At 53.0% G+C, this 17397-nt stretch overlaps 1 protein-coding gene across 3 annotated transcripts in view; it reads left to right on the top strand.

Moving 5' to 3' along the window:
- Nucleotides 1-17397, top strand: part of LOC142255967 (dual specificity tyrosine-phosphorylation-regulated kinase 1B-like) — a 100075-nt gene that overhangs the window by 59067 nt on the left and 23611 nt on the right. For all 3 annotated transcript variants that reach the window (XM_075327431.1, XM_075327433.1, XM_075327434.1), the window contains exon 6: nucleotides 12781-13067. In XM_075327431.1, the coding sequence (XP_075183546.1) occupies nucleotides 12781-13067 (287 nt within the window). The remainder of the gene's footprint in view (nucleotides 1-12780; nucleotides 13068-17397) is intronic.

The raw sequence follows: 17397 nt of genomic DNA, 5'->3' as shown, positions 1-17397 counted from the left end.
TAATGTTAATACATTCTATTTCTTTGTCGCTCCATTGGGAGACCCAGACAATTGGGGTGTATAGCTTTTGCCTCCGGAGGCCACACAAAGTATTACACTTTAAAAAGTGTAACCCCTCCCCTCTGCCTATACACCCTCCCGTGCATCACGGGCTCCTCAGTTTTATGCTTTGTGTGGAAGGAGGCACACATCCACTCATGCATTCTCATATTAGTTATGTCGGTTGGAAGAAAAGAGGGCCCCCACGGGGCTCCCGGCATGTTCCCGTCTCACCCCACTATGTCGGCGGTGTTGTTAAGGTTGAGGTACCCATTGCGGGTACAAAGGCCGGAGCCTCATGCCGTCTCCTTCACCATCCCTTAGCGGCTCTGGGAGAAGTGGGATCCTGACCGGTCATCCATTCACTGGGACCGGGCTCCCTCCGCAGCCCCTGTGGGAATCTGCCGGACAGGAGTCTATTCATCCTCAGGGACCGGGCCCTGCATCTATAAGGTACTCTGTGTCCCCATGGGGCCTGTGCATGGAGCGCCTTTCTCCCGGACGCTGCAGCAGCTGCTGTTTTGTGAAGACCGGCGGACCACCGCGCCTGCTTGTCGGCCGCGGTCTTAAATTTAGTCCCCGGCTTCATTGCGGCCTAGTAGCAAAAATCCCACCCCCGGGCCTGCCTGTCAGGGGTAAGGGCGGGACTGCCGACCTGACGTCGGATGTGAGGGCCGGAGCATCCTGTATGTTTCCTCCCCCCTCACTGATCACTGTGGGGACTCCAGATTCCTGCACTTTTTCTAACACCGCCCACGGCTCCACTCCTCCCCTGAGAGCCCCGGCAGCCATGTTTTTGGCATTCTGCCGGTGGAGGATTATCAGGGAAGAGCTCTGCAGCTCTGGGAGACCTAAGGCAGGGAATCTGGAGGCACACACTCCGCTTTTTAGCGGTCGGTAAGCCACACCGGTCACCCGGTGCTGGTCCCCCATAGGGTGCCGGAATAGATACATATTCTTTATAGATATTTCTGTTCGGTCGGGCTGTATACCCTTTCCCATGTACCCTCAGTGATCACTCTCCTAGGAGACAACAGCATGTCGTCCACAAGGAGCAAAGGTGCTAAGGCACAGGGTTTTTCTTCAGCGCTCTATTGGGAGACCCAGACGATTGGGGTATAGCTACTGCCCTCTGGAGGCCACACAAAGCACTACATTAAAAGTGCAAGGCCCCTCCCCCTCTGGCTATACCCCCCCCGTGGTATCACGGGTTCTCCAGTTTTAGCTTTGTGTGCGAAGGAGGTCAGACATTCCATGCATAGCTCCACAGATTTTAGTCAGCAGTAGCTGCTGACTGTTTCGGATGGAAGAAAAGAGGACACATATAGTGTCCCCAGCATGCTCCCTTCTCACCCCTGGATGGTGTTGTAAGGTTGAGGTACCTATTGCTGGTACAGGGCTGGAGCCTGACATGCTGTTTTCCTTCCACATCCCCTTGTAGGGCTCTGTGGAAGTGGGATCCTGCCGGCCTCTCAGCTCTGATGCCGGGCTCCATCCACAGACCCATTAGAACCTGATGGAGACGGAGCAGGAGTACGATCAGGGACAGGCCCTGCATCATACAGGTACTCTGTGTCCCCGGCAGGCACAGACACACTCCGGGCTGGCTGGGTGTTGTAGTGCGCCGGGGACCGCAACGTGGAGTTGGTGTCCCTACAGATTACTGGGGGATTGTTTGTGTTTGGGAACGCAGCGCCGACCCCCTCTGGACCGGGCGGCGCTGCTGTGACTTGTGGTGCGCCGGGGATCCGCCGTCCGCGCTTTTACGGCGGCGGCGGTTATAAATTTAGTCCCCGGCTTTTTGGGCCTAGGACGCCGGCAGCTCCGTTTCGTTCCCGCCCCCACCCTGTCATTCAGGGTAGGGGAGAGACGCTGTTCGCTAGCAGCGACGAGGGCTGGAGCCTGATTTACATGCTCCAGCCCTCTCACTTGGCACAGAGGGAAGCAGGCTTCCCGCTCTTGGCCAGGAACGCCCAGGGCCCGCCCCCCTTCCTCTCTCGAGACGCCGGCAGCCATTACATGCATGCCTGGCTGGAGGAAGGACGCAAGGCTCTGGGAGACCTGGACTAGGGGCTATCTGGCGACCACACACCCGCTTTTTAAGCGGGCGGTAAGCGATTTTTCTGTGCTGGTCCCTCTAGTGCCTCACTGTGTATCAGTGTACTGGGTACAGATATATAGATATTGTATTTCTTGCACTGTGAGGTGCGCTTCTGGCTGCATATCCCAGATCGCTCTGTGGAAGCAGCAACATGTCATCCTCAAAACGCAAGGCGGCCAAGGCAAAAAGGGCTGTGTATACTGCGTGTGCTGCATGTGGGGCTAATCTACCAGCAGGCTCCGATGACCCCCATTGTGTGCAATGCTCCGACCCGGTGCTGCTTCGCCAGCCGGAGTCGGGAGAGGTAGCGACCCAGGCTGAGACGCTTGTAAGTTCTGCCCCGGTGACAGGGACGGACTTTGCAGTTTTTGCAGATAATATGTCTGTATCTATGGCAAAAATTCTTGAAACCTTGCAATCTATGCATGGGGCTCAGTCTCTGGGCACGGCGAGGCCTCTGTCCTCAGGTCCCCCTTACTTGGAATGTATCCAGCCCACAGGGGGGTCCCCGGCTTCACAAGCTGAGGATTATGACTCAGATGATGGCCCCAGCCACCCTAAGCGAGCTCGCTGGGAAAGACCCTCGACGTCTTCACACTGCTCAGGGTCTCAGCGCAATCAGTCTCCCTGTGATGTGTCTGATGAGAGTGATCAGGAATCCACTCCTGGAACCCCTCTCAACCTGGATACCCCGGATGGGGATGCCATGGTAAACGACCTTATCTCAGCCATCAATAGGCTGTTGGATATTTCTCCCCCAGCCCCTTCAGCAGAAGAGGCGGCTGCGGAGCAGGAAAAGTTTCGTTTCCTTTATCCCAAGCGTAAATTGAGTGCTTTGTTAGATCACTCTGACTTCAGAGAATCAATCCAGAAGCACGACGCTCACCCAGAAAGGCGTTTCTCTAAACGATCTAAAGATACGCGTTTCCCTTTCCCCCCTGAGGTGGTCAAGCGCTGGACACAGTGTCCAAAGGTAGACCCCCCGATTTCCAAACTTGCAGCTAGATCCATAGTTGCAGTGGAGGATGGCGCTTCACTTAAAGATGCCAATGACAGACAGATGGACCTGTGGTTAAAATCTGTCTATGAAGCTATCGGCGCGTCGTTTGCTCCGGCATTCGCAGCCGTATGGGCACTCCAGGCTATTTCAGCTGGCTTAGCAAAAGTGGATGCTATCATGCATCCAGCAGTGCCGCAAGTGGCGCACCTTACCACGCAGATGTCGGCGTTTGCGTCTTACGCTATCAATGCGGTCCTAGAATCTACCAGTCGCACCTCAATGGCGTCCGCCAATTCGGTAGTTTTGCGCAGAGCCTTGTGGTTAAAGGACTGGAAAGCAGATGCTGGTTCCAAAAAATGTTTAACCAGTTTGCCTTTGTCTAGAGATAGACTGTTTGGCGAGCCATTGGCTGACATCATTAAGCAGTCCAAGGGTAAAGATTCCTCTTTACCACAACCCAGAACATCCAAACCTCAGCAGAAAAAGTGGCAGCAGAGGTTTCAGTCCTTTCGAGGTTCGGGCAAGACACCATTTACCTCGTCCAAAGGGACTCAGAGGACGCAAAGAAACTCAGATTCGTGGCGGACTCACACACGCCCCAAGAAAGCAAATGGAGGTACCGCTTCCAAAGCGGCTACCTCATGACTTCCAGCCCCCCCCCTCCGCATCGCCGGTCGGGGGCAGGCTCTCCCGCTTTTCCGGCATTTGGATGTCACAGGTCAAAGACCGGTGGGTGACGGACATTTTGTCTCGCGGGTACAGAATCGAGTTCAATTCTCGTCCTCCAGCTCGGTTCTTCCGAACCTCCCCACGTCCAGACCGAGCAGATGCTCTGCTGCAGGCGGTGGATTCCCTAAAAGCGGAAGGAGTGGTTATCCCAGTCCCTCCTCAGGAACAAGGGCAAGGGTTTTACTCCAATCTCTTTGTGGTTCCAAAAAAGGACGGCTCGTTCCGTCCTGTTCTGGACCTAAAACGGCTCAACAAACATGTGCACGCCAGGAGGTTCCGGATGGAAACCCTCCGCTCTGTCATTGCCTCAATGTCCAGAGGAGACTTCCTTGCCTCAATAGACATCAAAGATGCTTATCTCCACGTGCCAATTGCTACAGAACATCAACGTTTTCTACGTTTTGTGATAGGAGACGACCATTTTCAGTTCGTAGCTCTTCCATTTGGTCTGGCGACAGCCCCACGGGTCTTCACCAAGGTCATGGCGGCGGTGGTAGCAGTCTTGCACTCTCAGGGACACTCGGTGATCCCTTACCTAGACGACTTATTGGTCAAAGCTCCCTCTCAGGAGGCATGTCAGCACAGCCTGAATGCTACGCTGGAGACTCTACAGTCTTTCGGATGGATCATCAACTTTCCAAAGTCGATCCTATCACCGACTCAGTCACTAACGTATCTTGGCATGGAGTTTCATACTCTAGCAGCGATAGTGAAGCTTCCGCTGGACAAGCAGCGGTCACTACAGACAGGGGTGCAATCTTTTCTGCAGGGCCAGTTGCATCCCTTGCGGCGCCTCATGCATTTCCTAGGGAAGATGGTGGCAGCCATGGAAGCAGTTCCCTTTGCGCAGTTTCATCTGCGCCCACTTCAATGGGACATTCTCCGCCAATGGGACGGGAAGTCAACGTCCCTGGACAGGAAAGTCTCGCTTTCCCAGACGGCCAAAGACTCTCTACAATGGTGGCTCCTTCCCACCTCATTGTCTCAGGGAAGATCCTTCCTGCCCCCATCCTGGGCAGTAGTCACGACAGATGCGAGTCTGTCAGGGTGGGGAGCAGTATTTCTCCACCACAGGGCTCAGGGGACGTGGACTCCGCAGGAGTCCACCCTTCAGATCAATGTTCTGGAAATCGGGGCAGGGTATCTTGCTCTACTGGCCTTCCAACAGTGGCTGGAAGGAAAGCAGATCCGAATCCAATCGGACAACTCCACAGCGGTGGCATACATCAACCACCAAGGAGGGACGCGCAGTCGGCAAGCCTTCCAAGAAGTCCGGCGCATTCTAATGTGGGTGGAGGACAGAGCATCCACCATATCCGCGGTTCACATCCCAGGCGTAGAAAACTGGGAAGCAGACTTCCTCAGTCGCCAGGGCATGGACGCAGGGGAATGGTCCCTTCACCCGGACGTGTTTCAGGAAATCTGTCGCCGCTGGGGAGTGCCGGACGTCGACCTAATGGCATTCCGGCACAACAACAAGGTCCCGGCATTCATGGCGAGGTCGCGCGATCAAAGAGCTCTGGCGGCAGACGCCTTGGTTCAAGATTGGTCGCAGTTTCAGCTCCCATACGTGTTTCCGCCTCTGGCGCTCTTGCCCAGAGTGCTACGCAAGATCAGATCCGAGTGCAGCCGCGTCATACTCGTCGCTCCAGACTGGCCGAGGAGGTCGTGGTATCCGGATCTGTGGCATCTCACGATCGGTCGACCGTGGTCACTGCCAGACCGACCAGACTTACTGTCCCAAGGGCCGTTTTTCCATCAGAATTCTGCGGCCCTGAACCTGACTGTGTGGCCATTGAGTCCTGGATCCTAGCATCTGCTGGATTATCTCAGGGAGTCGTTGCCACAATGAGACAAGCTAGAAAGTCGAATTCGGCTAAGATCTACCACAGAACGTGGAAGATTTTCTTGTCCTGGTGCTCTGCTCAGGGAGTGTCTCCCTGGCCATTTGCATTGCCCAAGTTTCTTTCCTTCCTGCAATCGGGGTTAGAAAAGGGCTTGTCGCTCAGCTCCCTTAAAGGGCAAGTTTCGGCACTATCCGTGTTTTTTCAGAAGCGTCTAGCACGTCTTCCTAAGGTGCGCACGTTCCTGCAGGGGGTCTGTCATATTGTGCCCCCGTACAAGCGACCGTTAGATCCATGGGATCTGAACAGGGTACTAGTTGCTCTCCAGAAGCCGCCCTTCGAGCCTCTGAAGGAAGTTTCCTTTTCTCGGCTGTCGCAGAAAGTGGCGTTTCTTGTTGCGATCACATCGCTTCGGCGAGTGTCTGAGCTGGCAGCTCTGTCATCTAAGGCTCCCTTCCTGGTGTTCCACCAGGACAAGGTTGTGCTGCGCCCCATTCCGGAGTTTCTTCCTAAGGTCGTATCCTCTTTTCATCTTAATCAGGATATTTCCTTGCCTTCTTTTTGCCCTCATCCGGTTCACCGGTATGAAAAGGCTTTACGTTTGCTAGATCTGGTGAGAGCACTCAGAATCTACATTTCCCGCACGGCGCCCATACGCCGTGCCGATGCACTTTTCGTCCTTGTCGCTGGTCCGCGCAAGGGGTTGCAGGCTTCTAAAGCCACCCTGGCTCGATGGATCAAAGAACCAATTCTAGAGGCCTACCGTTCTGCGGGGCTTCCGGTTCCTTCAGGGCTAAAAGCCCACTCCACCAGAGCCGTGGGTGCGTCCTGGGCATTACGTCACCAGGCTTCGGCTCAACAGGTGTGCCAGGCAGCTACCTGGTCCAGTCTGCACACTTTCACCAAGCATTATCAGGTGCATACCTATGCTTCGGCGGATGCCAGCTTAGGTAGAAGAGTCCTGCAGGCGGCAGTGACACCCCCGTAGGGGAGGGCTGTTTTGCAGCTCTAACATGAGGTATTTATTTACCCACCCAGGGACAGCTTTTGGACGTCCCAATCGTCTGGGTCTCCCAATAGAGCGCTGAAGAAGAAGGGAATTTTGTTACTTACCGTAAATTCCTTTTCTTCTAGCTCTTATTGGGAGACCCAGCACCCGCCCTGTTGTCCTTCGGGATGTTTTTTTGTTGTTTGCGGGTACACATGTTGTTCATGTTGAACGGTTTTTCAGTTCTCCGATGTTATTCGGAGTTAATTTGTTTAAACCAGTTATTGGCTTCCTCCTTCTTGCTTTGGCACTAAAACTGGAGAACCCGTGATACCACGGGGGGGGTATAGCCAGAGGGGGAGGGGCCTTGCACTTTTAATGTAGTGCTTTGTGTGGCCTCCAGAGGGCAGTAGCTATACCCCAATCGTCTGGGTCTCCCAATAAGAGCTAGAAGAAAAGGAATTTACGGTAAGTAACAAAATTCCCTTCTTTTGCGGCCTGTACCTCTTGTGGGGCTATGTTACCTGCGGGTTCCACCTACCCTCACTGTGAGCAATGCTCGGCCCCTGTTTCGCTTGCTCAGCCGGAGCCTAGGTCACTAGTGGGCCCCTCGGCTCAGGTAGACCCTCCTGCTCCCCCTGTCCAGGCGGCAGGGACAGAGTTTGCTGCTTTGGCTGAGAAACTCTGAGTCACTCTCACGATCCATGGCTCAGTCTATGGACAAATGGTCTGCCAAGCTGCTAGAAGCTTTGCAGTCCAGACCGGTCCTTACACAGGCCCCGGTCCCTGTTGGATCGTCGCCTCCAGGCCCCTCTCGGTCCGCGCCGCAGCGCGCTCCCAGGTTGGGCGCTAGGTCCCACGCGGAGGACTCCGGCCCGGACCACAGTCCCAGACCGGCTAAGCGGGCTCGCTGGGAATCTTCCCCGACTTCCTCACGCTGCTCGGGTTCCCAACTTGAGGACTCTCTGGAGGACGAGGCGGACGTCGCAGCTTAGGGCTCTGAACCTGACGTTTCCCTCAATCTTGATACACCTGAAGGGGACGCCTTAGTAAATGATCTTATCTCGTCCATCAACCAGGTGTTAGATCTGTCTCCCCCGCCTCCGCCTGTAGAGGAGTCGGCTTCTCAGCAGGAGAAACCTCAGTTTCGGTTCCCCAAACGTACACGGAGTGCGTTTTTCGATCACTCTAACTTCAGAGATGCTGTCCAGAAGCCCAGAGCAGTTCCGGACAAGCGCTTTACTAAGCGCCTTACTGACACACGTTACCCCTTCCCCCTCTGACGTAGTTAAGGGTTGGGCTCAATGTCCCAAGGTGGATCCTCCAGTCTCTAGATTGGCGGCTAGATCTGTGGTATCGGTTGCAGATGGTTCATCGCTAAAAGATGCCACTGACAGGCAGATAGACCTCCTGGTGAAGTCCATCTATGAAGCCACGGGCGCGTCTTTTGCCCCGGCCTTTGCAGCCGTGTGGGCACTCCAAGCTATCTCAGCTTGTCTGGCTGAGATTAATGCAGTCACACGTAATTCTGCTCCGCAGGTTGCGTCTCTGACTTCTCAAGCGTCAGCTTTTTCTTCCTACGCCATGAACGCAGTCCTAGACTCTGCTAGCCGTACAGCGGTGGCATCCGCTAATTCTGTGGCAGTCCGCAGGGCCATGTGGCTGCGCGAATGGAAGGCAGACTCGGCATCCAAGAGGTTCTTAACCGGTTTGCCGTTTTCTGGCGACCGATTGTTTGGCGAACGATTGGATGAGATTATTAAGGAATCCAAGGGAAAGGACTCCTCCTTACCCCAATCCAAACCTAAGAGACCTCAGCAACGGAAAATTCAATCGAGGTTTCGGTCCTTTCGTCCCTCCGCCAAGTCCCAATCCTCTTCGTCCGGCAGGCCGGAGAAAGGCCAGAGGAACTCCTATGCGTGGCGGTCTAAGTCACGCCCCCAAAAGGCCGCCGGAGGCACTGCCTCCAAGGCGGCCTCCTCATGACTCTCTGCCTCCCCTAGCCACATCCTCGGTCGGTGGCAGGCTCTCCCGCTTTTGCGACGCCTGGTGGCCAAATGTTCAAGACCGATGGGTGAGAGACATTCTGTCTCACGGTTACAGGATAGAGTTCAGCTCTCGTCCTCCGACTCGTTTCTTCAGGACCTCTCCGCCCCCCGCTCGGGCCGACGCACTCTTTCAGGCAGTGGACGCTCTGAAGACAGAAGGAGTTGTGATCCCTGTTCCCCCTCAGGAACAGGGTCGCGGCTTTTACTCCAACTTGTTCGTGGTGCCAAAGAAGGACGGATCATTCCGTCCCGTTCTGGACCTCAAACTACTCAACAGGCATGTGAGCACCAGACTGTTTCGGATGGATTCTCTCCGCTCGGTCATCGCCTCGATGTCACAAGGAGACTTCAAAGACATCAAAGATGCTTATCTCCATGTGCCGATCGCACCCGAACATCAACGCTTCTTGCGTTTCGCCATCGGGGACGAACACCTTCAGTTCGTGTCATTGCCTTTCGGCCTGGCGACAGCCCCACGGGTGTTCACCAAAGTCATGGCATCCGTTGTGGCGGTCCTACACTCTCAGGGCCACTCGGTGATTCCCTACTTAGACGATCTCCTAGTCAGGGCACCTTCTCGGGTGGCGTGTCAACACAGCCTTACCGTCGCTCTGGCGACTCTCCAGCAGTTCGGGTGGATAATCAACTTCCCAAAATCCCAGTTGACACCGACCCAATCACTGACTTACCTCGGGATGGAGTTTCATACACAGTCAGCGGTAGTCAAGCTACCCCTGGACAAACAGCTTTCTCTGCAGGCAGGGGTGCAGTCTCTTATTCGGGGTCAGTCACACCCCTTGAGGCGCCTCATGCACTTCCTGGGGAAGATGGTGGCAGCAATGGAGGCAGTGCCGTTCGCACAATTCCATCTGCGGCCACTCCAATGGGACATTCTCCGCAAATGGGACAGGTCGACTTCCCTCGACAAGAACGTCTCGCTGTCCCTTGCAACCAAGACGTCTCTTCAGTGGTGGCTCCTTCCCAATTCTCTATCGCAAGGAAAATCCTTCCTACCCCCAACCTGGGCTGTGGTCACCACGGACGCGAGCCTGTCAGGGTGGGGAGCGGTTTTCCTTCACCACAGGGCTCAGGGAACCTGGACTCCGGTAGAGTCTTCCCTTCAGATCAATGTTCTGGAGATAAGGGCAGTGTATCTAGCCCTAGTGGCTTTCCATCGGTGGCTGGAGGGCAAACAGATCCGTATACAGTCGGACAACGCCACTGCCGTTGCATACATCAACCACCAGGGCGGCACGCGCAGTCGTCAGGCCTTCCAGGAAGTCCGGCGGATTCTGCAGTGGGTGGAAGCCACAGCCTCCACGATCTCCGCAGTTTACATCCCGGGCGTAGAAAACTGGGAAGCAGATTTTCTCAGTCGTCAGGGCATGGACGCGGGGGAATGGTCTCTTCACCCAGACGTGTTTCGAGAGATCTGTCGCCGCTGGGGAACGCCGGACGTCGATCTCATGGCGTCACGGCACAACAACAAAGTCCCGGCATTCATGGCCCGGTCCCAAGATCACAGAGCTCTGGCGGCGGACGCATTAGTTCAGGATTGGTCGCAGTTCCGACTGCCTTATGTGTTTCCTCCTCTGGCGATGCTGCCCAGAGTGTTACGCAAGATCAGGTCCGACTGTCGTCGCGCCATTCTCGTCGCTCCAGATTGGCCGAGGCGATCGTGGTACCCGGATCTGTGGCATCTCACGGTGGGTCAACCGTGGGCGCTTCCAGACCGCCCAGACTTGCTGTCACAAGGGCCTTTTTCCATCTGAATTCTGTGGCCCTCAACCTGATTGTGTGGCCATTGAGTCCTGGCTCCTAGCGTCTTCAGGATTATCTCAGGATGTCATTGCCACCATGAGACAGGCCAGGAAACCAACGTCCGCCAAGATCTATTACAGGTCTTGGCGGATCTTCTTATCCTGGTGCTCTGATAAGGGTTTTACTCCCTGGCCGTTTGCCTTACCCACTTTTCTTTCATTCCTTCAATCCGGAATGGACAAGGGTTTGTCACTCGGCTCTCTCAAGGGCCAAGTATCGGCGCTCTCCGTATTTTTTCAAAAGCGCCTGGCCAGGCTTCCGCAGGTCCGCACGTTCCTGCAGGGGGTTTGCCACATGGTCCCACCTTACAAGCGTCCGCTGGAACCCTGGGACCTCAACAGGGTGCTAACGGCTCTTCAGAAACCACCTTTCGAGCCACTGCGGGATGTCTCTTTATCACGTCTTTCGCAGAAGGTGGCTTTTCTAGTGGCAGTTACATCGCTCCGTAGAGTGTCGGAGCTAGCAGCGTTGTCATGCAAAGCCCCCTTCCTGGTTTTTCACCAGGATAAGGTGGTTCTGCGTCCTGTTCCGGAATTTCTCCCTAAGGTGGTATCCCCTTTTCATCTCAATCAGGATATCTCCTTACCTTCATTTTGCCCTAATCCAATTCACCAATGCGAAAAGGATTTGCACTCATTAGATCTAGTGAGGGCACTCCGGTTCTACGTGTCTCGCACGGCGCCCCTGCGCCGTTCAGATGCGCTCTTTGTCCTTGTCGCTGGCCAGCGTAAGGGTTCGCAGGCTTCCAAGTCAACCTTGGCTCGGTGGATCAAGGAACCGATTCTTGAAGCCTACCGTTCTTCTGGGCTTCCGCTTCCTTCAGGGCTGAAAGCCCATTCTACCAGAGCCGTGGGTGCGTCCTGGGCATTGCGGCACCGGGCTATGGCTCAGCAGGTGTGTCAGACAGCGACGTGGTCTAGTCTGCACACTTTCACGAAACACTATCAGGTGCATACCTATGCTTCGGCAGATGCCAGCCTAGGTAGGCGAGTCCTTCAGGCGGCAGTTGCCCACCTGTAGGAGGGGGCCGTTTACGGCTCTTTTTATCGAGGTATTATTTACCCACCCAGGGACTGCTTTTGGACGTCCCAATTGTCTGGGTCTCCCAATGGAGCGACAAAGAAGGGAATTTTGTTTACTTACCGTAAATTCCTTTTCTTCTAGCTCCTATTGGGAGACCCAGCACCCGCCCCTGTTCCCTTCGGGCTGTTGTTCTTTTGTGTACACATGTTGTTCATGTTGAATTGTTCTTTTGGTTCATGGTTCAGTTTTCCGAACATCCTTCGGATTGAATTTACCTTAGACCAATTTATAAGTTTCCTCCTTCCTGCTTTTGCACCAAAACTGAGGAGCCCGTGATGCACGGGAGGGTGTATAGGCAGAGGGGAGGGGTTACACTTTTTAAAGTGTAATACTTTGTGTGGCCTCCGGAGGCAGAAGCTATACACCCAATTGTCAGGGTCTCCCAATAGGAGCTAGAAGAAAAGGAATTTACGGTAAGTAAACAAAATTCCCTTCTTTGTTAACAACAGTTATTAACCCGGGTGAAGCCGGGCAGTACAGCTAGTAATGAATAAAATGCAAGTGCTTAATAACAGGGTATTTAGTATATACATTTTTTGCAAAAAGGTAAGCAGTCATCCCACCTCGTCATGGCACAAGTCAGGTATAGAAAACGTTTTTAACTTTGTTAGGGGCCGTCCCAGATGGGTACACCGTGACGAAAATGCATATACTAAGGCAGGCACTTGCATTTTTATTCATTATTATTCAGGGTATTTTTTTATACAATTTTTCTTTTGTTTTTTCCTCACACATAGCAGATTATTTATGCAGCTAAAATCTGGTTGGGTCTTGAAAAAAATATTCTTATTTTTTGCTGGAACAGATGTGAAGTTGCAGAAACTTCTGTAGCAGAGAATTTACCCCCGGGCTCCCCTATCGGTCTGACCGGAGCGTAATGCAACTGCAGTCACTAGGAAGTTCACTTTGCATTTTGCTCTTTTGCCTAAAAGTTTTTCATTCACTTTTAAGAAAAGTAAATTGCGGCCCGTTTACTCGTGACCGCGCATTGATTTATAAGGAGACTTAAAAACTGAAAAATAAACATGCGGTTCTTTAAAAATGTATTGTGGATGCATATTTGTAAACCAGTGATACAATTGGTCTGAAATGTCACCAGTGTGTTGTTTTTTTTTTTTTCTTTGCAGTGCATCTAAAGCGGCACTTTATGTTTCGGAACCATCTTTGTCTGGTGTTCGAGCTTCTGTCCTACAACTTATACGACCTTCTAAGAAACACAAACTTCCGCGGAGTTTCACTAAACTTGACCCGAAAGTTTGCTCAGCAACTCTGCACCGCTCTGCTCTTCTTGGCCACTCCTGAACTCAGTATCATTCATTGTGACCTGAAACCTGAGAACATTCTTCTATGTAACCCAAAACGCAGTGCCATCAAAATTGTGGACTTTGGTAGCTCCTGTCAGCTCGGACAAAGGGTACGTGTTTAGGGAAGTCCCTTGTGGGGAACGTGAAAGCATTTTTTTTTTCCCTCCGTCTGTCAGATCGGTCTGCCCTCAACTTCAGGCTGAAATTCAGTGTCCTGAAAATGACAAGTTTTGCGATATTCACTATTGCTTAAGAAGACACTAAACTTTTTGATCTGATGTGATTTTAAGCTTTTGGTCGTTAACCCCTTAACGACCAGCCGTTTTGTGGATACTTATAGCTATATATAGATATATAGATAGACATATATATAGATGATATAGATATAGATGATATAGATATAGATATAGATAACATAGATATAGATGATATAGATATAGATGATATAGATATAGATGATATAGATATAGATGATATAGATATAGATGATATAGATATAGATGATATAGATATAGATGATATAGATATAGATGATATAGATATAGATGATATAGATATAGATGATATAGATATAGATGATATAGATATAGATGATATAGATGATATAGATATAGATGATATAGATGATATAGATATAGATGATATAGATGATATAGATATAGATGGATATATATGATAGAGATGGATATATATGATAGAGATATATACCGTATTTCTTTGTCGCTCCATTGGGAGACCCAGACAATTGGGTGTATAGCTATGCCTCCGGAGGCCACACAAAGTATTACACTAAAAGTGTAAAGCCCCTCCCCTTCTGCCTATACACCCCCCGTGCTCACGGGCTCCTCAGTTTTTATGCTTTGTGCGAAGGAGGCAGACATCCACGCATAAGCTCCACAACTTAGTCAGCAGCAGCTGCTGACTAGGTCGGATGGAAGAAAAGAGGGCCCATAACAGGGCCCCCAGCATGCTCCCTTCTCACCCCACTTTGTCGGCGGTGTTGTTAAGGTTGAGGTACCCATTGCGGGTACACAGGCAGGAGCCACATGCTGTTTTCCTTCCCCATCCCTTAATGGGCTCTGGGTGAAGTGGGATCCGGATCGGTCTCCAGGCACTGGGACCGTACTCCCTCCGCAGCCCCTGGGAATCTGCAGGATAGGAGCTGCGTATCGTCAGGGACAAGGCCCTGCTACTATGAGGTACTCTGTGTCCCCGTGGGGACCGCGCATGGAGCGCTGGTGCCATACACATTACAGCACTGCTGGGTGTGTTAGTGCGCCGGGGACTACCGCGCATGGAGCGCTTGTGCCATACACATTGCAGCACTGCTGGGTGTGTTAGTGCGCCGGGGACTACCGCGCGGCCGCGCTTATTGCCGGCCGCGCTTATAACTTTAGTCCCCGGCTTCTGCGGCCTAGTGTCGTATATTCCCGCCCACAGGCCTGCCAGTCAGGGGAAGGGCGGGACGCTGCACGGATCGTCAGCGCTGAGGGCTGGAGCATACATTAGTATCCTCCTCCCTCCTCACTCAGTACAGTGGGGCACTGGATTCCCGCACTTTTCTTGGGCACGCCCACGGTCCCCTCCTCCCCACAGAACGCCGGCAGCCATTCCTGTCAGCGATTCAGACGCTGGAGAGGAGAGACAACACAGGGAGACCCAGGCAGGGAATCTGGTGATCACACAACCGCTCTGAGCGGTCGGTAAGCAGCACCTGTGGTGCTGGCCCCACTGAGTACCGAAGTGTGTGTATATATATATATATAATGTGCTTATAGGCTATACATTTGCACTGTACGGTCGCTCTGATTTTTGGCTGTATACCCTACTGGTTGTTCTCAGAGGAGACAACATGTCATCCGCAAAAAGCAAGGGTGCAAAAGCACAGGCTTACTTTGCAACCTGTACCTCATGTGCGGCTATACTACCGGCAGGTTCCACTGACCCTCATTGTGTGCAATGCTCGGCCCCTGTGGCACTTACTCAGCCGGAGCCTCTGCTACAGGTGGCCCAGGTGGAGCCACCTGCTACCACTGTCCAGGTGACAGGGACGGAGTTTGCAGCCTTTGCTGACAAACTGTCTGAGAGTATGGATAAATGGTCTGCTAAAATACTGGAAGCATTGCAGTCCAGACCGGTGATTCAGGCCCCGGGCTCTATCCAATCCTTGACCCCTGGTCCCCCTCAATTGGAACAGCAAAGTGCCCCTGGGGTAACCCATAGGTCCCAGGGTGAGGTCTCTGACACGGACCGCAGTCCCAGGCCGCCCAAGCGGGGTCGCTGGGAAATTCCCTCCACTTAATCACACTGTTCAGGGTCCCAGCAGGGGGACTCTCTGGAGGATGAAGCGGAGGTATCAGATCAGGATTCTGATCCTGAAGCCGCTCTCAACCTAGATACACCTGAAGGTGACGCCATAGTGAATGACCTTATAGCGACCATCAATCAGGTGTTGGATATTTCTCCCCCAGCTCCTCCAATTGAGGAGTCAGCTTCTCAGCAGGAGAAATTCCGTTCCAGGTTTCCAAAGCGTACATTAAATATGTTTCTGGATCACTCTGACTTCAGAGAGGCAATCCAGAAAAACCGAGACTGTCCAGACAAGCGTTTTTCCAAGCGCCTTAAGGACACACGTTATCCCTTCCCCCCGAGGTTGTCAAGGGCTGGACTCAGTGTCCTAAGGTGGATCCTCCAATCTCCAGACTGGCGGCTAGATCCATAGTTGCAGTGGAAGACGGGGCTTCACTCAAAGATGCCACTGACAGACAGATGGAGCTATGGTTGAAATCCATCTATGAAGCTATCGGCGCGTCTTTTGCTCCAGCATTCGCAGCCGTATGGGCACTCCAAGCTATCTCAGCTTGTCAGGCGCAGATTAATGCAGTAACACGTACATCTGCCCCGCAAGTGGTGTCCTTAACCAATCAGGCGTCGGCGTTTGCGTCCTACGCCATTAATGCTATCCTGGACTCAGCGAGCCGTACGGCGGTGGCATCCGCCAATTCGGTGGTACTCCGCAGGGCCATGTGGCTACGTGAATGGAAGGCAGACTCTGCTTCCAAAAAGTTCTTAACCGGTTTGCCATTGTCTGGCGACCGCTTGTTTGGTGAGCGATTGGATGAAATCATTAAACAATCCAAGGGAAAGGATTCATCCTTACCCCAGTCCAAACCAAACAGACCTCAACCACGGAAGGTACAATCGAGGTTTCGGTCCTTTCGGACCGCGGGCAGGTCTCAATTTTCCTCGTCCAAAAGGCCTCAGAAAGATCAGAGGAACTCCGATGCATGGCGGTCTAAGTCACGTCCTAAAAAGACCGCCGGAGGAACCGCTCCCAAAGCGGCCTCCTCATGACTTTCGGCCTCCTCAAACCGCATCCTCGGTCGGTGGCAGGCCCTCCCGCTTTTGCGACGCCTGGCTGCCACAAGTAAAAGACCGATGGGTGAGAGACATTCTATCTCACGGTTACAGGATAGAGTTCAGCTCTCGTCCTCCGACTCGTTTCTTCAGAACATCTCCGCCCCCCGACAGAGCCGAGGCTCTTCTGCAGGCGGTGGGCACCCTGAAGGCGGAAGGAGTGGTGATCCCTGATCCTCTTCAGCAACGGGGTCACGGTTTTTACTCCAACTTGTTCGTGGTGCCAAAAAAGGAAGGATCCTTCCGTCCCGTTCTGGACCGAAAACTGCTCAACAAGCACGTAAAAACCAGGCGGTTCCGGATGGAATCGCTCCGCTCCGTCATCGCCTCAATGTCCCAAGGAGATTTCCTGGCATCAATAGACATCAAAGATGCTTATCTCCACGTACCGATTGCACCAGAGCATCAGCGCTTCCTGCGTTTCGCCATAGGGGACGAACACCTTCAGTCCGTGGCACTGCCTTTTGGCCTGGCGACAGCCCCACTGGTCTTCACCAAGGTCATGGCAACAGTGGTGGCAATCCTACACTCTCAGGGACACTCCGTGATCCCTTACTTAGACGATCTCCTTGTCAAGGCACCCTCTCAAGGGGCATGCCAACACAGCCTGAACATTGCTCTGGAAACTCTCCAGAGTTTCGGGTGGATCATCAATTTTCCAAAGTCAAACCTGACACCGGCCCAATCACTGACATATCTTGGCATGGAGTTTCATACTCTCTCAGCGATAGTGAAGCTTCCGCTGAACAAACAGCGTTCACTACAGACAGGGGTGCAATCTCTCCTTCAAGGTCAGTCACACCCCCTGAGGCGCCTCATGCACTTCCTAGGGAAGATGGTGGCAGCAATGGAGGCAGTTCCTTTTGCGCAGTTTCATCTGCGCCCACTTCAATGGGACATTCTCCGCAAATGGGACAGGAAGTCGACGTCCCTCGACAGGAACGTCTCCCTTTCTCGGGCAGCCAAAGCTTCCCTTCAGTGGTGGCTCCTCCCCACTTCTCTGTCGAAGGGGAAATCCTTCCT

Source organism: Anomaloglossus baeobatrachus, chromosome 11 (genome assembly GCF_048569485.1).
Source record: "Anomaloglossus baeobatrachus isolate aAnoBae1 chromosome 11, aAnoBae1.hap1, whole genome shotgun sequence".
NCBI lineage: Eukaryota > Metazoa > Chordata > Amphibia > Anura > Aromobatidae > Anomaloglossus > Anomaloglossus baeobatrachus.
Note: the sequence above shows the minus strand (reverse complement) of the source record. Positions and strands in the feature narration are given on the sequence as shown.